The sequence below is a fragment of the Schistocerca serialis genome, chromosome 3, assembly GCF_023864345.2.
Source record: "Schistocerca serialis cubense isolate TAMUIC-IGC-003099 chromosome 3, iqSchSeri2.2, whole genome shotgun sequence".
Taxonomy (NCBI): domain Eukaryota; kingdom Metazoa; phylum Arthropoda; class Insecta; order Orthoptera; family Acrididae; genus Schistocerca; species Schistocerca serialis.
Genome location: NC_064640.1, coordinates 281146067 through 281173028, shown reverse-complemented (window position 1 = coordinate 281173028; position 26962 = coordinate 281146067). Strand labels below are relative to the sequence as shown.

The 26962-nt window shown below is 44.8% G+C and overlaps 1 protein-coding gene across 1 annotated transcript in view; it reads left to right on the top strand.

Annotated features, from left to right (window-relative positions):
• LOC126470787 (palmitoleoyl-protein carboxylesterase NOTUM) overlaps positions 1 to 26962 on the top strand; it is a 338465-nt gene that overhangs the window by 100708 nt on the left and 210795 nt on the right. The window contains exons 2-3 of the mRNA XM_050098797.1: positions 560 to 646; positions 3794 to 3928. Coding sequence (XP_049954754.1) covers positions 560 to 646; positions 3794 to 3928 — 222 coding nt within the window. The remainder of the gene's footprint in view (positions 1 to 559; positions 647 to 3793; positions 3929 to 26962) is intronic.

The window sequence follows — 26962 nt, the reverse complement described above, 5'->3', positions numbered from 1 at the left end:
TTATTATGCACTCGCTCAGTTGAGACGTCTACAGTCTTAGTAATTTCACTAATTTTCATTCGCCGGTCTTGCATTACCATATCACGGATTTTGTCGATAGTTTCCGTTGTGGGGACCTCAATTGGACAGTCGCAGTCTGCTTCGCCTTCGATGCTTTTACCACCACGTTTAAATTCATGAATCCAAAAGTAAATAGTCTTCAAAGATGGTTCAGAGTCTGCTTGAACTTCATCCAGTTATGTTTTGATTTGTGCGGCAGTCCAATCGTTCAAATGAATATGTTCAATCACAGCACGAAACTCGGTTTTCTCCATTTTTAATCACAGCCGACACACTGACCAATTGAGACGGCTGTCAACAGTGAAATGCACGCTATGCAGTTTTGAAATTCTTTATGCGATCTTTGGAAAATACAAGTATATATATCCACTTATAGTTCATAAATTAGAATACGTTTTTGTTATAATTTTCATGTTTAATTGGGTTTTTGGGGTGCTTTCAAGATCAGCTCCTTCTTTCGTTTAAGATACTACTACCATATCGCATTCTTTTGTTCCAGAGCCATCAATATAGCAAAAACAGTAAGCCTGTACGAGGCGGGTTACACATGGCTTGTGAGAAGAGAGGCTGCTTCTGGACAAATGTGGTAAGCCAACCTGTAAAAGTTTTGTTTAATAAATAGTTCAGAAGTTAAAAATTCACAAGGTTTTCCTGACTGTACGAGAATCATGATTCATCATCATGTGGATTAAGTAGATTAATCAGTCAGATCGCTGACAAACTAAATTTGTTACGTCAAAAACAGTTCACTGACATAAGATGAAAACAGTTATCGTCAAGTCTCTGTTATTTTTACATATATTTATTTATCATAGAACGTAAATATAGAGTAACAGTAGTGAAAAAATTTTTGCCATACTGAACTGAAAATAATTAAAATTTTAAGACATCTACTTTTAATGCTACGAAATTTAACGTGATTTGCTTCTCAAAAAAAGTAAAGTCGCATATGTTCTTTAAAATTTGGTATCAAGGGAATATTAGAAAGGGAGCTGACTCCACGCTATTGGCAGCACCACCTCCACGATCGATATCACCGATAGGGGGCGTCTTGTTGGTTGCCATCCATTGTAATGACGTCGACATTAACGAAGTCTCATTTTAATGCTATATCACACTTTATCACTACAATGTTTCACATCTACACAGATGTGTGTTTTAATATGAGTATCCTTGCATAAACATGCTACATCTGGCGATAGCATAGATTCTTCAATTGCAGCTATTGTGAAGTATATCGCAGAAGGCAATTTCCATTTTACCGTACATTACATTTCCTTCCCATTGTTTCCACGGATGAATCACAGGTAAAATGACTGTTGCGGCCCTGTGTCTGTATTAAAATCTTATTTGCACAATCCATACGCTAGAAATGTATGAGAGACCGCAGGATATTAGTAGATTACGCATTGGAACTTGGTTTTTCATAGACTGTAAGTAGACTTTCGAGAAATGTTCTGCATCTGTTCCCTGTCAGTTCATGAACCTCAGCATTCCTCTGATATTGTTTCAGAAATCCAACAAATTTTCACCGTCCTTTTATGTAGCTGGCCATTATCTTTTAACAAACTTCAGGGCAAGTGTCATCAAAGTTATAGTATACGCTGTACTAGTATCCTCACACGTAAACGAACTGCCGTTTCCCAATACGTTATGAACGTATTGCTAGAGTCAGTAACCAGTTTTCGGTCTTGCGAAAGTCATAACAGACCTAAAGCTAACATTAGACCAAAAGAAACACAGTGTTGATGTGGAAACATTAAGGATAAAACCATGTATAACTGAAATTAGCGAATTCAGTGGACACACAAGTAGAAAGCACATCTCCTCTCCACATTTACATGCACACGCCAAAGCTCCAAATAAAACAAATTTTGTCGTGAGATGGTTATGATATGGGTTCATACAGAAGAGCCACAGGCAAGTTTAAATATATTCCCATTTGTGTCTTGCTAGATCTGTGACGAATTTGTAGCGTTGTGTCGTCGTGGTGATCATAAAATAATATTAATTGAGGACGGTTAATGAAAAGCATGTATAATGGTTTATATAAAAATATCTACATATAGTTCGCAGCACCACCTGTGACTTACTTTTTCACTGATAACCAACTGATTACTTTGTGTTGATTAATAACTAAATCTAGTATTGGACAGGAATTTGTTACCGCAAAAATCAATTCTGACACCAGAACTAAAAGTCTCCCACAAATCCATCAGAATTCTAATGTTGATTTACCAAGCAATCAGATCCATGGGTACATGTGTTTTCAACTACTTGTGACAGTCTATTACATTTCTTGTGAGAAACATAGGGCAATTTAAGAGTTAATGAAATAGCTTTCTACTGACTTCCTCATTGTAATCCATTGCAGACTATCAATTCTCTAAACTAATGTTAAAATGATGTAACCTTCTTTTTCCTTGTAAGAGGATATAATCTTTTATGTTATAATATTTCTAAACTAAATCACTCTGTTGTGTTGTGCTTAAATAAAATGTCCAGCTCTGACTTTGTTCCACAGCCCAGAAACTCCTCTCCGTTGTATATACGAAGTATGATTTACATAATCGAATTTGAAGTCCTCCTAAATAAAACGGCGCACTTAAAAATAGAATAGAATAGATAGATAGTGTCGGAAGTTCCATGCGGCTTTTCGCGGATGATGCTGTAGTATACAGAAAAGTTGCAGCATTAGAAAATTGTAGCGAAATGCAGGAAGATCTGCAGCGGATAGGCACTTGGTGCAGGGAGTGGCAACTGACCCTTAACATAGACAAATGTAATGTATTGCGAATACATAGAAAGAAGGATCCATTATTGTATGATTATATGATAGCGGAACAAACACTGGTAGCAGTTACTTCTGTAAAATATCTGGGAGTATGCGTGCGGAACGATTTGAAGTGGAATGATCATATAAAATTAATTGTTGGTAAAGCGGGTACCAGGTTGAGATTCATTGGGAGAGTGCTTAGAAAATGTAGTCCATCAACAAAGGAGGTGGCTTACAAAACACTCGTTCGACCTATACTTGAGTATTGCTCATCAGTGTGGGATCCGTACCAGATCGGTTTGACGGAGGAGATAGAGAAGATCCAAAGAAGAGCGGCGCGTTTCGTCACAGGGTTATTTGGTAACCGTGATAGCGTTACGGAGATGTTTAATAAACTCAAGTGGCAGACTCTGCAAGAGAGGCGCTCTGCATCGCGGTTTAGCTTGCTCGCCAGGTTTCGAGAGGGTGCGTTTCTGGATGAGGTATCGAATATATTGCTTCCCCCTACTTATACCTCCCGAGGAGATCACGAATGTAAAATTAGAGAGATTAGAGCGCGCACGGAGGCTTTCAGACAGTCGTTCTTCCCGCGAACCATACGCGACTGGAACAGGAAAGGGAGGTAATGACAGTGGCACGTAAAGTGCCCTCTGCCACACACCGTTGGGTGGCTTGCGGAGTATAAATGTAGATGTAGATGTAGATGTAGAACGCTGTCACAATAAATTCTGGTGATACCTGATAAAGAATGTTTAGAGCATCCCAATTTTGGTAATATTTTTACTTATTACTTTCTCCTATAAAGAACTGTGTTCTCATAATGTCTTCTCGTAATCGAGACATCTGAAACGAAATTGGTGTCCTTAGACGTACGATATTTGGGTCATTTAAGTTAAAAGAAACCTTCGCGATACAGCGTTAATATGCACCTCCAGATTTCGCGACTTCCTTTTGCAGCTCTCCATCCTGCTCGTCGCCGCAGGCTGCAACGCCGACGAAGCTTCTGGAGCGACGAACAGCGTCACAGTCACGTCCAACTTCGTTCCATTCTACAGCCACCCTCATATCCACGCCGTGCAGAGATTACTGAAGGTAACTCCTCTCTTATTATAAGCACCACATTAACTACAGTTCGTTTGATTGCTGTTGCTGATTTTGATATTCAACGAATTATCATTTTGCAGCCTATCAGCGGAAAGGTCAAACTCGTTGTTGGATCAATCATCTTAATTCTTACTCCTATTACAAGAATTCAGTTAACAATATCAAATCTCTGCCTAAGGCTGTTGCTACACTTTTAATTTTAGAGATTTCAGTGTGTTTGCAGTATCGAAAAAAATGCCACATCACCCATAGACACCCATGAGAGTCAGGAGGAGACGTATATGGTTTGAGGGGTGATACTAGTGGTGATTCTGAACAAAAACCTCCTAATAAACATGTGCCCTTTTCTTAACCGTTTCCGGGTAAACCAATGAAAACAACTAGGAACGGGAAGCGTGTAGCGTTGTGCTTACTAACCGTGTCAGTACGCAGTTCACTTGCGCATGGTGCAGTTGTTTACCTCATGTCTCAGTCCGACATTGTTCGTCGAAGTGCACGGTACTACAGTATTGTACGTCAACAACGAATACAGTTTTGTGCAGTGAAAATGCCACGGATCTTCACACATGCAGAGTATGCTGACACGGTGTTTGTCTATGGTTTGTCCAATGGGAATTCAAGAGCTGCTGTGAGAGAATACCAACAACGATTTCCGAATCGCAGAGTGCCAGATAGCGGGGTGTTTCACGGATTGCGTGAGCGTGGTACGCTTCCCAGCGCAAATGTCGTCTCTGAACGTCCCGTGCAACAACCTCTTAATGACGTTGAGAACATTCTTCAAGTAGTGGAACGCACCCTACTAGTAGCACTAGAAGAATTGCTGCCCAACTTGGTATTCCACAAACACGAGTAATACGCACAGTACACAAGTACGGTCTGTATCCCTTTCATCGGCAGAGTCTAAAACATCTGCATGAAGGAGATGCTGCCCCCGGCAAGAATTCTATCAATGGATCATTGCCAATGAGCGATTAATTCCACGTATTCTGTTCACTGATGAGTCAACATTTACCCGCAACGGAATCCATAACACGCGCAACTCTCATGTATGGGCAAATGAAAATGTGCACGCTACTGTGGAAACGAATTTTCAACGACGTTTCTCAGTCAGCGTGTGGTGCGGTATTATTGATAACCATTACCCCATTGGATTACTGTTTGTGGGGATGGTTGGAGAGCGACGTCTATAAGCGCAGAGTGGCCACAAGAGAGGAACTTCTCGCTCCTATTTTACATGTTTTATGGTTCAAATGGCTCTGAGTACTATGAGACTTAACGTGTGAGGTCATCAGCCCCCTAGAACTTAGAACTACTTAAACCTAACTAACCTAAGGACATCATACACATCCATGCCCGAGGCAGGATTCGAGCCTGCGACCGTAGCGCCAGTTGTTTTAGATAACCGTCTTACTGGGACACGGTATCTTGAGTTTTTTCAAAATGTGTTACCAGAATACAAGGAGGATATCACAAAGATACTATTAAATAGAAAGAAATTATTAGTCTCACACACAGAAGAACCTATAAATGAACAGCATGTAACCAGTTAAATATATTTTAGTTTTCTCTTTTTTCAATACGTGTTCTTTTTTCTGTTGAAACGTTCCACATCGTAGCGTTTACCGTCAGTATGATTTACTGAACATGTAACTAATTACCTAACCTCTGTTAGGCCGGCCGGTGTGACCGAGCGGTTCTAGGCGCTTCAGTCTGGAACCGCACGACCGCTACGGTCGCAGGTTCGAATCCTGCCTCGGGCATGGATGTGTGTGATATCCTTAGGTTAGTTAGGTTTAAGTAGTTTTAAGTTCTAGGAGACTGATGACCTCAGATGCTAAGTCCCATAGTGCTCAGAGCCATTTGAACCATTTTAGAGATCGACAACAGACGACTCATATGTCTCTCATTGTTGACCAAAAAACATCACAAGTCTTGTTTGAAATGGGTGCAGCAAAGGAGCATCGTAAGTGAATCATGGAAATAGGAAACTATTTTCCTACTCAGAAAAATCACGGTTTTTAAGGTCGCTTTACTTCCGATGATGTGCGTTTTCCAGGAAAACAGCTACTCGGCGAATGCTGATGTTGAGTAAGTGTTTACAGAGACAGACAGCAAGGGTAACTAGTCCCCTATTCAGCCCCAAGGACAGAAGAAGTGTACCCAATCTGTCTGTGTATAGAATAAATTCTGTGTGCAAGTGTAAGAAAGTGTTGTAAATGTTTGCGTATAGTGTGTCTGAGGTGGAACATGGGAAGCAATATGGTATTCATCTAATGGGATGTGCGAAACTAGCTAAAAACCACATCCAGAGTGACCGGCACGCCAACCCCTCGCCGTTAATCCCCCGGACGGATTCGATCAGGGGCTGGCACATGTACCCTTCCCGAAAGCGGTCGCGTTAACACACCCGGATACCCGGGCGGGGCCGGCCGCGTTGGTCTCGCGGTTCTAGGCGCGCAGTCCGGAACCGTGCGACTGCTACGGTCGCAGGTTCGAATCCTGCCTAGGGCATGGATGTGTGTGATGTCCTTAGGTTAGTTAGGTTTAAGTAGTTCTAAGTTCTAGGGGACTGATGACCACAGCTGTTAAGTCCCAAAGTGCTCAGAGCCATTTGAACAATTTTTGAACCCGGGCGGGTCGATAGATGTACAAAGAAATGTATTCAGGCATTTAGGCAGGCAGTGATAGAAGCATTCCATGGCGTACGTTCCCTGGACATTTCTAGCATCTGTGATGGTTAAAGAAGGACTTTGGTAAGTTATCCAATATTGCTAGTGCCCGCTTGCATCCCTGCACGGTTGAAATCTTCCAGATATATTTTCGAAAAGAGTTTTTCCGTGTCGTGAGGCTAATACTATTCTACGCTGGGCTGAAGAGCATCCTTTAACCTCCATTGATTTTCTTGGTTTATATTTAATGAATATTAACTCTAAAAAACAAATCTTGAATCTGATAGAGAGCTACCTCGTATATACGTCAAAGTACTTCTTTATATGAAACAAGAACTGTATGAATTGTACGAGGACATCTGGAACCATCTACCTTCGATCATAAATCAAGGCCCGTGACTGTTGGAAATGTGACTCTGCACGCCATTAGATACAGTAGCTGACCATCAGTGTAAGGACACTCCTATGTAATGCTGAATTGACCACTAGATGTCACGAGCGGCGAGCCCGCCACTAAAAAAAGAGGCGGGGAGTATTGTGTTGTCAGTAAAGAAGCAGTGACAGGACAATACGTCGTTCAGGAGAGTTCGGTGATTTCCAGCGTGGACTGGTCATTTTATGTCACCTGAGGACATTTCAGCCCGTCTAAAGCTGCCCATAGCGACTGATGGTGCTGTGATTGTGACCTGGAAACGCGAAGGAACAACAACTGCCAAATCAAGCACAGACCTCATGTACAGACAGACAAAGATCGTCGAGCATAGCACAGGGCAGTTGTAAAAAATCACAGGAAATCAGCGGAAGAAATCACTCGTGGGTTCCAAAGTGCTACCAGAAGTCCAGCTAGCAAAACGAATAAGTGCAGGGGGTTAAAACGATTGGGCTACATTGGTAGAGGAGCATATCAAAAACCACGTATTTCAGTAGTCAGTGCTCAGCGACTCTTCAGGTCGTGTAAAGAGCGACACCGCCGCACAATGGATGACTTGTTGTGGTGAATCGTGCTATACCCTGTGGTAATCCGATGGAAGGGTTTGGGTTACGGGATTGTTTTTCATGGTCAGCTTGTGGTCCCCTTATTGCGCTTATAAAACGCTAAATGCAGAACGACGTGAACATATTTTAAACCATTTTAAAACAGTAGAGGAACAGTTCAGGGACGGTGACTGCACCAGGATGACAGTGCACTCTGTCACAAACCAGCATATCGAGATGAATCTGCGGGTTTCTTCCATTATGCTCTCTTTGCAGGTGACGACTTATTGGAGGAGGCTTGCCCTTATCCATCTCTGATTTTACTGCAAAGCACAAGGAACTTGTAACTGTAGAGTTCGCGCTACTGTTGTGAGTGAGTGTAGCGTTTTTATGTTTGCTAAGTAACGAAACGAATGAACGTAGCTCAACTTTCCAATTCAATGCTGAACGCAACTGTACACTATGTGATCAAAAGTAACCGTACACCTGGCTGAAAATGACTTACAAGTTCTTGGCGCCCTCCATCGGTAATGTTGGAGTTCAATATGGTGTTGGCCCACCCTTAGTCTCGATGACAGCTTCCACTCTCGCAGGCATACGTTCAATCACGTGCTGGAAGTTTTCTTGGGGAATGGTAGCCAATTCTTCACGGAGTGCTGCACTGAGGAGAGGTATCGATGTTGGTCACTGAGTCCTGGCACGAAGTCGGCGTTCCAAAACATCCCAAACGTGTTCAATAGGATTCAGGTCAGGACTCTGTGCAGGCCAGTCCATTACAGGGATGTTATATATTATTGCCGAATACCACTCCGCCACAGGCATTATGAACAGGTGCTCGCCGGCCGCGGTGGTCTAGCGGTTCTAGGCGCTCAGTCCGGAACCGCGCGACTGCTACGGTCGCAGGTTCGAATCCTGCTTCGGGCATGGATGTGTGTGATTTCCTTAGGTTAGTTAGGTTTAAATAGTTCTAAGTTCTAGGGGACTGATGACCACAGATGTTAAGTCCCATAGTGCTCAGAGCCATTTGAACCATGAACAGGTGCTCGATCGTGTTGAAAGATGCAATCGCCATCCCCGAATTGTTCTTCAACAATTGGAAGGAAACATCAATGTAGGCCTGTGCTGTGATAGTGCCACGCAAAACAACAAGGGGTGCAAGCCCCCTCCATGAAAAACACGACCACACCATAACACCACCGCCTCCGGATTTTACTGTTCGCACTACACACGCTGGCAGATGACTTTCACCGGACATTCGCCATACCAACACCCTGCATCGGATCGCCACATTGTGTACCGTGATTCGTCACTCCACACATCGTTTTCCCACTGTTCAATCGTCCGATGTTTACGCTCCTTACACCAAGCGAGGCGCCATTTGGCACTTACCGGCGTGATGTGTGGTTTACGAGCAGCCGCTCGACCATGAAATCGAAGTTTTCTCATCTCCCACCTAACTGTCATAGTACTTGCAGTGGATATACATCTACATCCATATTCCGCAAGCCACCTGACGGTGTGTGGCGGAGGGTACCTTGAGTACCTCCATTGGTTCTCCCTTCTATTCCAGTCTCTTATTGCTCGTGGAAAGAAGGATTGTCGGTATGCCTCTGTGTGGGCTCTAATCTCTCTGATTTTATCCTCATGGTCTCTTCGCGAGATATACGTAGGAGGGAGCAATATACTGCTTGACTCCTCGGTGAAGGTATGTTCTCGAAACTTCAACAAAAGCCCGTACCGAGCTACTGAGCGTCTCTCCTGCAGTCTTCCACTGGAGTTTATCTATCATCTCCGTAACGCTTTCGCGATTACTAAACGATCCTGTAACGAAGCGCGCTGCTCTCCGTTGGATCTTCTCTATCTCTTCTATCAACCCAATCTGGTACGGATCCCACACTGCCGAGCAGTATTCAAGCAGTGGGCGAACAAGCGTACTGATTCCTACTTCCTTTGTTTTCGGATTGCATTTCCTTAGGATTCTTCCAATGAATCTCAGTCTGGCATCTGCTTTACCGACGATCAACATTATATTATCATTCCATTTTAAATCACTTCTAATGCGTACCCCAGATAATTTATGGAATTAACTGCTTCCAGTTGCTGACCTGTTATATTGTAGCTAAATGATAAGGGATCTTTCTTTCTATGTATTCGCAGCACATTACACTTGTCTACATTGAGATTCAATTGCCATTCCCTGCACCATGCGTCAATTCGCTGCAGATCCTCCTGCATTTCAGTACAATTTTCCATTGTTACAACCTCTCGATATACCACAGCATCATCCGCAAAAAGCCTCACTGAACTTTCGATGTCATCCACAGGGTCACCGAGCGAGGTGGCGCAGTGGTTAGCACACTGGACTCGCATTCGGGAGGACGACGGTTCAATCCCGTCTCCGGCCATCCTGATTTAGGTTTTCCGTAATTTCCCTAAATCGATTCAGGCAAATGCCGGGATGGTTCCTTTGACAGGGCACGGCCGATTTCCTTCCCCATCCTTCCCTCACCCCAGCTTGCGCTCCGTCTCTAATGACCTCGTTGTCGACGGGACGTTAAACACTAATATCCTCCTCCTCCACAGGGTCATTTATGTATATTGTGAATAGCAACGGTCCTACGACACTCACCTGCGGCACACCTGAAATCACTCTTACTTCGGAAGACTTCTCTCCATTGAAAATGACATGCTGCGTTCTATTATCTAGGAACTCTGCAATCCAATCACACAATTGGTCTGATAGTCCATATGCTCTTACTTTGTTCATTAAACGACTGTGGGGAACTGTATCGAACGCCTTGCGGAAGTCAAGAAACACGGCATCTACCTGGGAACCCGTGTCTATGGCCCTCTGAATCTCGTGGACGAATAGCGCGAGCTGGGTTTCACACGATCGTCTTTTTCGAAACCCATGCTGATTCCTACAAAGTAGATTTCTAGTCTCCAGAAAAGTCGTTATACTCGAACATAATACGTGTTCCAAAATTCTACAACTGATAGACGTTAGAGATATAGGTCTATAGTTCTGCACATCTGCTCGACGTCTCTTCTTGAAAACGGGGATGACCTGTGCCCTTTTCCAATCCTTTGGAACGCTACGCTCTTCTAGAGACCTACGGTACACCGCTGCAAGAAGGGGGGCAAGTTCCTTCGCGTACTCTGTGTAAAATCGAACTGGTATCCCATCAGGTCCAGCGGCCTTTCCTCTTTTGAGCGATTTTAATTGTTTCTCTATCCCTCTGTCGTCTATTTCGATATCTACCATTTTGTCATCTGTGCGACAATCTGGAGAAGGAACTACAGTGCAGTCTTCCTCTGTGAAACAGCTTTGGAAGAAGACATTTAGTATTTCGGCCTTTAGTCTGTCATCCTCTGTTTCAGTACCATTTTGGTCACAGAGTGTCTGGACATTTTGTTTTGTCCCACCTACCGCTTTGACATAAGACCAAAATTTCTTAGGATTTTCTGCCAAGTCAGTACATAGAACTTTACTTTCGAATTCATTGAACGCCTCTCGCATAGCCCTCCTCACACTACATTTCGCTTCACGTAATTTTTGTTTGTCTGCAAGGCTTTGGCTATGTTTATGTTTGCTGTGAAGTTCCCTTTGCTTCCGCAGCAGTTTTCTAACTCGGTTATTGTACCACGGTGGCTCTTTTCCATCTCTTACGATCTTGCTTGGCACACACTCATTTAACGCATATTGTACGATGGTTTTGATCTTTGTCCACTGATCCTCAACACCAACTGTACTTGAGACAAAACTTTTGTGTTGAGCCATCAGGTACACTGAAATCTGCTTTTTGTCACTTTTGCTAAACAGAAAAATCCTCCTACCTTTTTTAATATTTCTATTTACGGCTGAAATCATCGATGCAGTAACCGCTTTATGATCACTGATTCCCTGTTCTGCGTTAACTGTTTAAAATAGTTCGGGTCTGTTTGTCGCCAGAAGGTCTAATATGTTATCGCCACGAGTCGGTTCTCTGTGTAACTGCTCAAGATAGTTTTCAGATAAAGCACTTTAAAAATTTTCAAAAAAATTTCACTGGATTCTTTGTCCCTGCCACCCGTTATGAACGTTTGAGTCTCCCAGTCTATATCCGGCAAATTAAAATCTCCACCCAGAACTATAACATGGTGGGGAAATCTACTCGAAATATTTTCCAAATTATCCTTCAGGTGCTTAGCCACAACAGCTGCTGAGCCAGGGGGCCTATAGAGACATCCAATTACCATGTCTGAGCCTGCTTTAACCGTGACCTTCACCTAAATTATTTCACATTTCGGATCTCCGTCGATTTCCTTTGATACTATTGCACTTCTTATCGCTATAAACACGCCTCCCCCTTCACTGTCCAGCCTGTCTCTGCGGTATACATTCCAATCTGAGTTTAGAATTTCCTGATGCAGTTTGGAATTCCTGTGTGATGGTCTGGATAGATGTCTGCTTATTACACATTACGACCCTCTTCAACTGTCGGCGGTCTCTGTCAGTCAACAGACGAGGTCGGCCTGTACACTTTTTTGCTTTACATGTCCCTTCACGTTTCTACTTTACTATGCCATCGGAAACAGTGGCCCTAAGGATGCTTAGGAGTGTGGAAATCTCGCGTGCAGACATACTCTGGTACCGCGCGCCTCGGAATTTGAATCCGCACCAGACGACATGGACTCGAAGACCCATAGAGGTCTCTGCACCATCGCGCCGTAAGCTGTTGCGGCGCGCTCCTTCTGGCCCGCTTTTAGTGTGAGGTCGCCACAGTTGAACACGTGGTCCCAGCGGCCAGTAGCAGCGCCCCCGATAACGTACTTAAGCGCCGGCCTCTCGCTCAGCCAGTCACCGCCCATCCTATGTTACCATCCATAATGCCAATTCCCACACCTTCTACCCCTCTGCAGGTGTGCCCCAGGGCTCTGTCCTCTCCCCTCTCCTCTACCTCCTGTACACGGCAGATATGCCCCAACCCCCCCCCCCCCCTCCAGTACACCTCTTGTAATATGCCGATGACACCGCATTCCTCGCCCTCGCTCCTATCCTCCAACGGTCCCAACCCCTTCTTGAGAATCACCTTGACCTTTTTGGTTCAAATGGCTCTGAGCACCATGGGACTTAACATCTGAGGTCATCAGTCTCCTAGAACTTAGAACTACTTAAACCTAACTAACCTAAGGATATCACACACATCCATGCCCGAGGCAGGATTCGAACCTGCGACCGTAGCAGTCGCGTGGTTCCGGACTGCAGCGCCTAAACCGCGTGGCCACCGCGGTCGGCCCCTTGATCTTTTTGCCGCATGGTGTAACCAGTGGCTCCTGAAAATCAATCCTTCCAAGACCCAGGCAATCATCGTAGGTCGTACCACTCGCTCCTTCCGGCTCCTGGATTTCTCCCTTACCGTCTGCGCACGTCCTGTCCGCCTCACCCCCACCCTCACCTACCTTGGCCTCACCATCGACCGTCGCCTCACCTGGATCCCTCATCTCCTCTCCATCCAATCCAAAGCCCACAACCGCCTCTGCCTCCTCAAACTCCTCTCTGGCCGGACATGGGGGTTGCAACCCTCTACCATCCTCCACACCTACAAATCCTTAATTCATCCCATCCTCTGTTATGCCAGCCCTGCCTGGATATATGCACCCCCCTCAAAGTTCTGTAAGTCCCTCCAGATCCCTGAGTGTCATGCACTCCACCTCGCCTTCTGTATATGCCTCCCATTTCCCACGCGGATCTTCTATGACCTCAGTCCTTTCCCCCATCTGCTCCTATTCCTCGAACATATCCGCATACTCTACACCTCCCGCCACCTTGATCCCCCTCACTCCCTGGTTGCTCCTCTCCTCTCTCATACCCGCCCCCTGCCATGTCTTCACTGTTGTGTCCCCCCTACCCTCCATCTCTACACCCTTCATCTCCTTTCCCAAGGTGGCTTCCATCAACTCCCCCTCCTGGATGATGCCCTCTCTCCCACCATTTATCTCTCCTATCAACTTTGATCCTCACCCCCCCCCCTCGTTTCCTCCATCCTTTCCTGGGGTCTCTCCCCCCCTTCCATCCTCTTTTTTCCCCACATACCCTCTCTCTGCCCCCCTTCTTTCCCCCAGGTCCTTTTGCATTTCCCTCCTCTGCCTCTTCCCATTCCCTCTCGTGTCTGCCCTGCCCCTCCCCCCCCCTCCCCCCATGAGTCCTCTCCCTCCTTTGGTTCCCCCTCTTTCGTTTTTCCTCTCCTCCCTCCTTGTTCCTCCCCCCACCCCCATCTGTTCAGGTCCCCCCCCCCCCCCTCTGCCCTTGGCTGTGGTGTGTCATCTTTGTGCCGACATTTTAGTGCAGTGTTTACAGTGAGTGTTCAGTGTTGTGATTCTTTTCGAAGTGTTGCGAACGGACATCATTCTGTCGCTGGGTGTGATTTTTATATCTCTTGCGAACAGAAACCAGACTGTGGCCATGTTTTTTAATTGTCTGTCTACTATGTTACCTGTCTGCTTCCTGTGTATTTTATTAGCTTTGCCAACCCTTTGCTGTATGTTTTAACTTTCCCCAATTTTCCATCGTTTTACGATTTAAGTCACCGTTTTATCGCCCTTTTTTATTGTTTCTTATCTTCTTCTTACGTTTTAAAAAGTCTGTAGGCTGCAGAGCAGCGTAATTAGCTGCTGCCAGCCCGCCTCCTTCGGGGGGAATCGAAATTCAATAAAGGAAATAAAAAAGCTCAGCCAGTCAGTCTAATCTCGCTTACGTCGGTTTACATCTCGCTTCGCGCTAGACTGCTTACTTCCTGGTTCCTGTACAAGTGGACGTGTTTGTTTCCTTGTGACTCTGTTGTTCGGTCTTGTTGTATTCGTTCTGTCCTTCGTTGGTCGTGTCCGTCCTCCTCTATTGTGTTGTTCGCTGGCCTCTCCGCGGGTCCCGCCGCGCATTCCGTCATTGCAACCCCGCGACCGTCCTGGTCGCAGTTACAACACGTATGACACAAGTGACACCCAATCACGTGACCACGTTCAAAGTCCGTGAGTTTCGCGGAGCGCCCCATTCTGCTCTCTCACGATGTCTAATGACTACTGAGGTCGCTGATGTGGAGTACCTGGCAGTAGGTGGCAGCACAATGCACCTCTTATGAAAATCGTATGTTTTTGGAGCTGTCTGGATACTTTTGATCACGTAGTGTATGTAATCATACCATGAGATACTGAGGGAATTGTGAGATTTGTTACAGGCTATCAAATCACAGTGTGGTTGTCAGTTTATCGGGACATTCTTTGTCTGCAGACTAAATAATACTGACACAATTGTTTGTTCAGCATATACAGCGAATCAGCGAGTTCATCTGCAGAGGTGGTCAACCGTCGGTAGTGTCGTATCGAGTTTTACTGTACATAGGAGCACTTGCAACACAGGCTGCCGATATAATCAAAATGAGAGTTTTTTTGCACTGTCTGACGAATGTTATGGGAACAACATATTTATTTTTGAGAACAACTGAGGACTAGGTTACATGCCTGCGAGAGAGGCGTCTGACGCGTCACCACGCGTATACCTCCTCCTGTTGCTTGTGAGATAATGAGGCTCACTATTAGCGCAGCAGGGGGACCGGCAATGATCTCTGGATCCCTGACACGACTGTTGCGTACTGTTACCTGTGAAAGATAAATGGTTATGTGTCATTACTCGTAGAAACCATTATACAACAAAGCCTCCAACTATTGTCACGGATTAAGCGTAGATAATGATTTAAGGAAGACAGTAAATTCGTCTTTGCGGAAAGTTTCAGTTTACAATGCAGATCTGTGATGGTGACATAGTCTCTTCAGAGACAACATTGTCAGTATATACACAATCTGATCAAAAGTATCTGGACATCCATCACCCATTTGTGGAAATTAATGTGAGGTGTGTGTACACTTAGCGTCAACGGCTGCTTGCATTTTACCCAGGTACCTGGATGTGTCATGCTGATAGAAACAATCATCGTCTATGAACGGGTCCTCTACTGGATGTAACACATAACGCTTTCACATTTAGCATTTCCTTACGCGCAGTAAGAGGACCACACCGTAACCACGCAAAATACCCCCATAGCCCAAACTCTACCATCGGATGGCCACAGGGTATAGCATGAGTCACGACTCCAAATCACTCGTTTCCATTCATCCATTGCCCACTGGCTAAGCTCTTTACACCACATCAAATGTCGTTTAGCATTGGTTACATAAATGTATGGCTGATGAGGGGCTGCTAGAACAGCTGGACTGCTGGAAGCGCTCTGGAACTCCCAAGCGCTTCCTTCTGCTGATTTCATGCAATCTTTTACGACGACTCTCCGCTGTGCTTGACTGCCTCTGTTTGTCAGTTCATGAGGTCTGCCTAGTCTTGGCTAAGCTGTGACTGATCCTTCACGTTTCCACTTTACAATCACATCACCAACAATCGACTAGGAAAGCCTTATAAGATCTAAAATGTCCATGATGTTCGTTCCTCAGATGATATGCAATGAACAGTCCATGTCCGACGAACTCAGCTCTCCTAAGGGACCCATTCTGCTTTTTCTGCGTCTCCACTGACAACACAATACTCCCTGCCCCTTTTTATACTGACGGGTCCATCTCTCATGACATATATAAGTCAATTCCCCATTACGTGGGGATGCCCAAATACCACTGATCATGTGCAGTAGATATATATGTGTACAGTGTTCAGATGTAAATCAGACATACTAACATGACGAAATCATTGCTCATTAAATATGTGTAGCAACAAATAGACTGTTCAGTCACAGTGCTGTGGCCACCTATTTCAATGTGCACTGCTGTGAGGTGTGCAGGAAGAGAGTCAGTGAGGTTCTGGAAGACAGGGACAGGGATGTGAAACCATGTCGAGTCCAGTGCTTTGGCCAACTGCGCTAGGTTTCTCTGTTGAGGATCCATGGATCGATTCGAGTTTGTCCCACAGATTATCGACCTGGTTTAAATTTGGGGAGCTCAGTGGCCAGGCCAGGGAAGTTTGGTAAACGCATCCTGGTGCTCTTCTAACCACACACGTTCACTGCGAGCTGTCTGACACACTGCGTTGTCCAGCTGGTCGTTTTCTTTGTGAAGAGGAAAAACAAACTGCGTGTAGGGGTGGATGTGGTCCCCAAGGATAGACGCATAGTTGTGTTGATCCATTGTGCCTTTCAGAATGACGAGATTAGCCAGGGAATGCAGACCATAGGCTTCCTCCTCCAGCCTTGACCCTTCCGACGATTGTTGCAGGGTGTTTGTTTTCAAACGTTTCACTCTGTACGCGCCAACGTCGTCAGTTCAATGCAGCACAAAACATGATTCATCTGAAAAGGCCACCTGTCGCCACTCAGTGAACGTCCAAGTGCCTGCTGTGAACGCTCATATGCATCAATGTTCGGTGAAAGGTCGTTGAGAAGACACTGTTGGTAACTTCTTGGTCTATCTGGGCGGTCAGCTGCTCAACAATTGCATGTCTCCAGAATGAGATTTTCACTCTGCAGCGGAGTGTGCGCTGATATGAAACTTCCTGGCAGATTAAAACTGTGTGCCCGACCGAGACTCGAACTCGGGACCTTTGCCTTTCGCGGGCAAGCGCCTCCAACTATTGTCACGCATTAAGCGTAGATAATGATTTAAGGAAGACAGTAAATTCGTCTTTGGGGAAAGTTTCAGTTTAGAATGCAGATCTGTGATGGTGACATAGTCTCTTCAGAGACAACATTGTCAGTATATACACAATCTGATCAAAAGTATCTGAACATCCATCATCCATTTGTGGAAATTAATGTGAAGTGTGTGTACACTTAGCGTCAACGGCTCTTGCATTTTACCCAGGTACCTGGATGTGTCATGCTGATAGAAACAATCATCGTCTATGAACGGGTCCTCTACTGGATGTAACACATAACGCTTTCACATTTAGCATTTCCTTACGCGCAATAAGAGGCCCGCGAAAGGCAAAGGTCCCGAGTTCGAGTCTCGGTCGGGCACACAGTTTTAATCTGCCAGGAAGTTTCAATTGCATGTCTGTTCGCCCGTACACATCTCCACAGGTGTCGTTCACTCATGTCACGTATGGTTTGTGGTACACCACAGTTGTACGGCACCGGTTTAGTATAGGCCATTTCGTCGTGCATGGTATATTTTAACCAAGGCGCACTCTAACTGTTTACAGACTTAGCCATTTCGGAAATGCTTCCACCCTTAGCCCAAAAGCCAATGAGCATACCCTTTTGGACGTCTGATGAATCGGTCTGTTTCCCCATTACAACGACTGCACTGTTTTCGCCTTCCCAACACGCTTTTTTATATCCTTCACTGCTAGTGCTGCCACGTGCCGTCTGTGAGTGGTTATTGCACGTTGACGCCGAACATAGGCGGCGGCCTAATTAATGTGACTCAGCTGTGTATTTTCCCACATCCGGCAGTACACTGACGAAAAAAAACATGATGACCACCTTCTTAGTAGCGTGTTGGTCCACTTTCGGAATGCTGTGCAGGAGCGATTCTGCGTTGGCATGGAGTCAACGAGGCCTTGATATGTTTCCAGAGGTACAGGGTGTTTCAAAAATGACCGGTATATTTGAAACGGCAATAAAAACTAAACGAGCAGCGATAGAAATACACCGTTTGTTGCAATATGCTTGGGACAACAGTACATTTGCAGGCAGACAAACTTTCGAAATTACAGTAGTTACAATTTTCAACAACAGATGGCGCTGCGGTCTGGGAAACTCTATAGTACGATATTTTTCACATATCCACCATGCGTAGCAATAATATGGCGTAGTCTCTGAATGAAATTACCCGAAACCTTTGACAACGTGTCTGGCGGAATGGCTTCACATGCAGATGAGATGTACTGCTTCAGCTGTTCAATTGTTTCTGGATTCTGGCGGTACACCTGGTCTTTCAAATGTCCCCACAGAAAGAAGTCACAGGGGTTAAAGTCTGGCGAATAGGGAGGCCAATCCACGCCGCCTCCTGTATGTTTCGGATAGCCCAAAGCAATCACACGATCATCGAAATATTCATTCAGGAAATTAAAGAAGTCGGCCGTGCGATGTGGCCGGGCACCATCTTGCATAAACCACAAGGTGTTCGCAGTGTCGTCTAAGGCAGTTTGTACCGCCACAAATTCACGAAGAATGTCCAGATAGCGTGATGCAGTAATCGTTTCGGATCTGAAAAATGGGCCAATGATTCCTTTGGAAGAAATGGCGGCCCAGACCAGTACTTTTTGAGGATGCAGGGACGATGGGACTGCAACATGGGGCTTTTCGGTTCCCCATATGCGCCAGTTCTGTTTATTGACAAAGCCGTCCAGGTAAAAATAAGCTTTGTCAGTAAACCAAATGCTGCCCACATGCATATCGCCGTCATCAATCCTGTGCACTATATCGTTAGCGAATGTCTCTCGTGCAGCAATGGTAGCGGCGCTGAGGGGTTGCCGCGTTTGAATTTTGTATGGATAGAGGTGTAAACTCTGGCGCATGAGACGATACGTGGACGTTGGCGTCATTTGGACCGCAGCTGCAACACGGCGAACGGAAACCCGAGGCCGCTGTTGGATCACCTGCTGCACTAGCTGCGCGTTGCCCTCTGTGGTTGCCGTACGCTGTCGCCCTACCTTTCCAGCACGTTCATCCGTCACGTTCCCAGTCCGTTGAAATTTTTCAAACAGATCCTTTATTGTATCGCTTTTCGGTCCTTTTCGTTACATTAAACCTCCGTTGAAAACTTCGTCTTGTTGCAACAACACTGTGTTCTAGGCGGTGGAATTCCAACACCAGAAAAATCCTCTGTTCTAAGGAATAAACCATGTTGTTTACAGCACACTTGCACGTTGTGAACAGCACACGCTTACAGCAGAAAGACGACGTACAGAATGGCGCACCCACAGACTGCGTTGTCTTCTATATCTTTCACATCACTTGCAGCGCCATCTGTTGTTGAAAATTGTAACTACTGTAATTTCGAAAGTTTGTCCGCCTGAAAATGTACTGTTGTCCCAAGCATATTGCAACAAACGGTGTATTTCTATCGCTGCTCGTTTAGTTTTTATTGCCGTTTCAAATATACCGGTCATTTTTGAAACACCCTGTATATGGCATCAGGTGTCTAGACGCAACTCTCGCAAATCTTGTAAACTACAGGCCGGTAGTTTGTGCCGGCCGGAGTGGCCGAGCGGTTAAAGGCGCTACAGTCTGGAACCGCACGAGCGCTACGGTCGCAGGTTCGAATCCTGCCTCGGGCATGGATGTGAGTGATGTCCTTAGGTTAGTTAGGTTTAAGTAGTTCTAAGTTCTAGGGGACTTATGACCACAGCAGTTGAGTCCCAAGGTGCTCAGAGCCATTTGAACCATTTTTGAACCGGTAGTTTGTGGGTGCAGAAGTGGCTTCCACTAGCGTCCCAGTTATGTTGCATCGGGTTTAGATCAGGCTAATTTGGTGGCTAAGACTATCGTGCTCCTTAAACCAGTGTAGGACGATTCTAGATATGTGACACGGACAATTATCCTTCTGGAAGATCCCGTCACTGTTGGGGAGGAAATGAAGCGATGCAATGGAACCGCAATAATCTTCATTCCTTCTACAGCTCTGATGGTGCCTTTTATTCGTAACACAAGTTCCATGGAAGTCCACGTGAATGTCCCCCATAACATAACACTGACCCCATCGACCTTCGTCAGTTGCGCGGTGCACGTTTTGAGAAGCTGCTCGCCTGGCTGAGGGTGTATCCGGACGCGACCAACGACCTGATATAACAAGGTATGTGATTCATCCGATCAGGCGACACGTTCCCTTTGATCCATGATCTACTCTCCATGACCCCGTGCCCACTACAATTGTAATTGACCATACCGTAGGGGTCCTCTGCTACGGAGACACATATTCAACAATCATCGCTGAATGGTTCGCTCCAAAACACTTGTGCCTGCAAAGGCATTGTACTCTGTCCTTAGATCTTCCACAGATCGTCGCCATTTTGTTTTACAGAGCAGGTTAGCCTCTGACCACGGAGTGTGATGAGGCGTTGGACGAGCAACACGTTGTCGTCTACTCGTGGCTTCACATACCTTCAACCACTTTCCATAGCGTCTCGCTATAGTAACACGCGAACAGCCGACCAGCTTCGCCGTTTCCGATTTGTTCGTGCCCAGGCGCTGAGTCAGGAGAATCCGGCCTCTGTCAAAGTCACGTTTGTCAGTGGATTTCCCCATTTGCAGCCCTTACCGTCGCTATAGCGATTCCCGATTCGCCTCTGCTCCGCTTATATAGGATGATCAGAAACAGCCTGTAAAGTTTTTAAGGGTGTTGCAGGATAGATTGTGCTAAAAATAATTGTTAAAAAAATTGAAGTTAGCCAATCAGGCCGTTGCACACGCAAATTCAAGCGGTCCGCCAGATACAATTAGTGTTAATTGCTCTAGTAACGTAGATGAAAGCACACGAGACTGTTCAGTCTTTAGCTCGGGTTCGATCCTTAACACTGCCCCATGTCCTGTTTCTGTATCGCTCTCTTGTTCGGTTTTAGAAAACCAGACGAAGAACACGTTTGGTGACAACGTCTCTGGCGGCCAGCTTGAATTTTTTTCTTAACAGCCGGCCCGTTGTGGCCGAGCGGTTCTAGGCGCTTCAGTCTGGAACCTCGCGACCGCTACGGTCGCAGGTTCGAATCCTGCCTCGGGCATGGATGTGTGTGTTGTCCTTAGGTTAGTTAGGTTTAAGTAGTTCTAAGTCTATAGGGGACTGATGACCTCAGATGTTAAGTCCCATAGTGCTCAGAGCCATTTGAATCATTTTTCTTAACAATTATTTTTCAGCACAGTCTACCCTGCACACCCTTACAAGCTTTTCAGACTGTTTCTAACTACTCTATATAGTTTCCTCACAGCATCATGTGCCGACGTAGCCACTAGCTGTAATTCAGTCTCGAGTTGGGCAGTGTTCACAATGTATTGGCTGGTCAGAACGTGATACCTCGTCCTCGAGTGTATTTATTGAGTGTAGGCGAAAGTAATGGGTGTGTGTAAAGCGTAGTATCATCCAGGCGCGGAACCATGTTTCGGTTCAATAGCGAGGTGGAGTGTCACCGTTTGTTACTGACTGTCTTCTCCCACCCAAATATAACTTGTCCTCAGCCCCACTGTTAACGTGTCACAGATGGGTACGATTTTAATTGTTAAAAAACATTAAATAAGCTTACCGGGCAAAAAATTAGTCATCCCAATGCACACGCACAGATGAATCATTAAGCCTTTACAGATGGCGCAGCGATCGATTCATGCTCACAGCCACGAGCTAACTACCTCTATGTGAGCATGAGACAGAATTTCAAGCGGACATTGTACGGAACCATGAATAAATGTAAGGACGCGACAGAATGACGAAAAGCGGCAGTTGTGTTTGGCCGTGCCCATGGCCATACGGTATGTGAAATTGCTACAAGCAGTGGTGTAACACACGTGGCCACGAGACACAACGTCAGAATTGTGATCCGAGAGACGTCCTGACTTGTAGCGACCAGAGGTGTTTCACAGCTTGTAAATCAAAATCCCCTCCAAACCCGACAGTAATTGCTGCAAGCAGTGAATGAAGCTCTATCCTGGTCTGTTAGCGAGAGAACGTTGCAAAGGGAACAGCATGCAACGAAAATTTTGAGTCGGTCAACTCGCAAAAGGCTGTTGCTCACACAGGCAAATCAAGAGCCGGTCGCGGTGGCCGAGCAGTTTTAGGCGCTTCAGTCCGGCACCAAGCGGCTGCTACGGTCGCAGGTTCGAATCAAAATGGTTGAAATAGCTCTGAGCACTACGGGACTCAACTTCTGAGGTCATTAGTCCCCTAGAACTTAGAACTAGTTAAGCCTAACTAACCTAAGGACATCACACACATCCATGCCCGAGGCAGGATTCGAACCTGCGACCGTAGCCGTCTCGCGGTTCCAGACTGCAGCGCCTAGAACCGCACGGCCACTTCGGCCGGCGCAGGTTCGAATCCTGCCTCGGGCATGGATGTGTATGAAGTCCTTAGGTTAGTTAGGTTTAAGTAGTTCTAAGTTTAGGGGACTGATGACCTCAGCTGTTAAGTCCCATAGTGTTTAGAGCCATTTGCATTTTACAAACGAAGACGTCAGCAGCATAGCATTGGCCTGTAAAAATACGTGACTGGATTTCTGAACACTCCCCCCCCCTTCCCCCCCCCCCCCCCTTATTACATCGCGACTGGCCTGCAAAATCACCTGACTTGAATCTCACAGAAAATTTGTGGGATATGTTTGAACAGCTGATAAAACGCCGACTTCTGCATCCCCGCTATTTTGTGGAACTGCGCAATCAAATCTTCAATGAGCGTCTTAACTATATACGACGTACCGGCACAACCTTGTCGACTTATTTCCTAACCGAATCCAGACGGCTATCAAGTCCAGGAGCGGAATTACAAGGTATTAAATGATGCTTGTAGTCATTTCTCTACGGAGACTAATTATTTATCGGGTGTGCTTATATTCAGTAGAATAAAATACAAATAAATTTCTTCTTCTTCTTCTTCCCATCAGTTAACGGATGTTGGCGGTTATACGATACATATTTGTTGTATGAACCGCGGTATGTAATAATTGATCTGGCCTTGGTCAGTTTGTTAGCTGATATTTGTTATCTAACTGAGATATTCCTCTTTGCCCTTTTCTTATGATACACCGGATCTTCCCTTCTGTTATCAACTGCAGAAGTATATATTTGGTGTTCCGTAAAATACAGGGTGCATTTAAATTCCCTGTAGAGACTTAGAAGACGTGTTCCTTACACCAAAACAAGAAAAAATTTCGAGTAAACAGGGGTTCGAAATTGCATACCTTAAGAGTTATGAGCAATTGTACAACAGAACAAATGTGTTTCACAGTAGCGAAGATGATCACGTGGTCATAGCTCTAAAGGTAAACATTTTAGGTCCTATGTTTCCTAGACATTTTTCTTGTTTTGTTGTAAGGAACCTGTCCTCAAAGTCTATAAAGGAAACTTAGCTACACCCTTTATGTACTAGGTATGCAGTGTTTCTTCTTTCAAATGGTGTTAACGTTTCTCGCTATTTATAAATTCGTTTTAGTGCTTCAGAGTTAGCTATTCATTATGTCCATGATATTTCAACAATTCTGTGGTAAATCCGCATTTAGTAAGCATCGATCTGATTTGCTGCTGGCATATTTAGTGTCCATCCTTCAAAACCGCATAGAAATAAAGACCAGTTATATAACCTTACAAACCGAATTTAAGGTTAAGGCTAGATCAGCACCGGAAGAGAATTTTCTTAGGTTTTATGAACGCGCTACGTTCGTTCTTTGAGCGACATTTTAATTCCATGTCTGATCTCCAGTCTTCAAAGAGCCACGTTCCAAGCTACTTAAACTTGTCTACTATTTGTACTAAGGAGTGCATTTGAAAACGAGTGTTGACATTCAGATATAGATTATTGGTGTAATCTTCTACAACGGTGACGAGTTGTTGAAGATCATTTAAATTATTAGCAATCAGCAGTTCATCATCGTTATAGCGAATGCTGTTGATAGAGGCTCTGTTAACAATTATGCCTTTTCTCTATCACCAAGTGTTTCCTGAAAAATACACCCTGAGCAAAAATTTAATAACCGTTCTGACAGAACGCATCCTTGTCGGACTGCCCTACTCATACTAATCAAATCTGTAACCTTATTATTAAACTTAACACGTGTTGTATGATTCCAATGAAGATTCTCAGAACAGCAGATGTCTTTCTGATCTATTTCCATTCTTTTGAGAATTTCCAAAAGTTTATGATGTTGTACCCCATCGGAGACATATTCATGAACATCAGTACAAAAGCCTGATCATACAGTTTTGCACTAGATCTTGTAATACAACTTATGTTTCTATTGTACGTAAATCTTTCCTAAACTCAAACTGTTTCTCACCTATGGATTTTTCGTATTTTTCATGTAACCTTGGATGGATGACTTTCCTAAACATTACAAAGGAATGGCTCATAAGACTAATGGGTCTATGACCTTCACATTTTTGCGCGTTCTTCTCTTTTGATAAGTGAATGAATGTTGATAAACGCCATTTTGTTTTTACTGTTAAATTACCGTTCCTAGAAATCTCAATATTTAGTCTAGCGTCCGAAAACAGGTTTTTTAATATAATTTGTTTAATTACTACCACATATTTTATATAATAATAATATGTTTACATTAGTGAATAGTACATTGTTTCAGCATAACGTCAGAGGAATTGCAGGTGAGAAAAATACTCGTATAACCTTTGAAAAGGATACATCAGAAAATTTGAGAAGTACGTGCATAACGCAGTTAATTTAAGAAGTGTAAAGGCAAAAACTCTCAAAACTTCGACAACATCATAATTTACATGGCATAAAACCGAAATGTGCACTCACTATTATCATTATTTCAGTAAACACGCGATTGTGACCACAGGTCTGCAGCCTTTGGATATATGAGCGTGTATCTGAGGAAAATGCTGTTTCAACCAATCAATTCCGTTCACATTCTGGATATCAGTTTGTTTCGGATTTTTTGCGTTAGCGGAGGGTCTTTCCTCTTCTGTCCCGCCTTACTCAACTTCCTATGGTTTTCTGGTTCTATCAGTGGATTCGCGAACCGTGTCGGAATTGTTTTTGATAGCAAGTCGGTGAGGCTGCACATTTGCAACGTTACCTGGTTGGAATGCTATCAGTCAGGATCCAGCGCATCCACGTGGGCAGCCCTTTACGATAACAGCTGAATTGTATTCTGTGTTAAATGTGGCTTCTAGGCGCTAAATTCCTTGCCGTTTTCGAGACACTAAATTTCTATGCTATTTTATTCTTCGACTGTCAATCGTGAACTTTGGAAGCTGATAAATGTGAAAATATAATACTTGTACTATTTTTTTTGGGGGGGAGGGGGGGGAGGAGAGGTTGTCAAGACACTTGACGTCCTCTTCCCCCCCGCCCCCCCAGCCCTCTCAATCTGCGACTGGTGTCTTGATTGGGAAGAGAGATAACGATGATGCTGATAATGATGATGACAGGAGGTAAAATTCGTTGCCGGAACGCAGCCTACTCCTCAAGTGCCAGCCGTTGTGACCGAGCGGCTCTACGCGCTTCAGTCTGGAACCGCGGGCACCGCTACGGTCGCAGGTTCGAATCCTGCCTTGGGAATGGATGTGTGTGATATCCTTAGGTTAGTTAGGTTTACGCAGTTCTAAGTTCTACGGGACTGATGACCTCAGATGTTAAGTCCCGTAGTGCTCAGAGCCATTTGAACCATTTTTTATTCCTCAAGAACAGCCCCAAAGGGGTCGCCAAGCTTAACGTCCCCATCCAACGGACGGTCCATCATCAACAGTGTTACAAGCCGTCATTCTATGGGAGTCTGCAGAGGGATTTGTAACTTAATTCAGGATGTTGGCGCAAAGTCTGGTGATCAGGAACTTTCCATTATCACCTCTCCCCCTTTGCTATAAAAATACTGATGGTGAGAATTCCTACCACTACCATTGTTCGAACAGACAACCTACACGTCGAACACTTATGCTCAGGCGTGCATTGCCGATCTCGGTTACCGAAGCGGGTAATAAACAGGGACAAAATACATAGAATGTTAAGTTTAATGTGATTTTTAAGGGAGCTAGGGACACAGAACGGTCCTGATTAGAAATGAGTTTGCATATAGACAAAAGTTCACCAGCGGTGTTACGGACATTATACCCTTCAGTGGAAGAAACAGGAACTTTCAGCTTCGAATTTCGTAAACTTGGGCTCCTGGCAAGTTTGCATAGTGTTTTAGAAAGCAGAAACCAAAAAGCAATTAAAAAAAGTCGTTTTCACAGTAATATTCAATCCTCACCGATGCGGAAAGCGAGTAGATAACTGCCAGGAGATAAGATGTCTCGCATTACTAATGTGCATGTTGTGTGAACTGATGTCCAAGTAGACTGTGGTACAGATGTACACAACCGACATTCTGGTTCACGTTTTGTTCACAGTACTGGTAATTAATCTCTTACTGAACGATGGTAGTGTTGGGTAGGCCATAAAGACTAACCAGATTTACAATATTAGCGTTTCATTAGCTCCATTTTAAAAACAAAAGGTTTTCATAGCTACAGCATGTGCTAGACGTTTGAGTCAGCCGTCAACGATGCGCTGCAACTGCATTATCTAACACATTTCCCTGTTTATCGAACGCATGTCTGTAAGTTACTTGTTCTCCCACCCCATGACATGCCTCCGGAAGAATTTTCCTGTGTTGATGCTCAGGCAACCTTGTTTCCGTTTGATACCATAGCAAAAATTACTACTGAAATGGGGCTTTTGTCAGCATTAATCTCCCAAGTTTTTA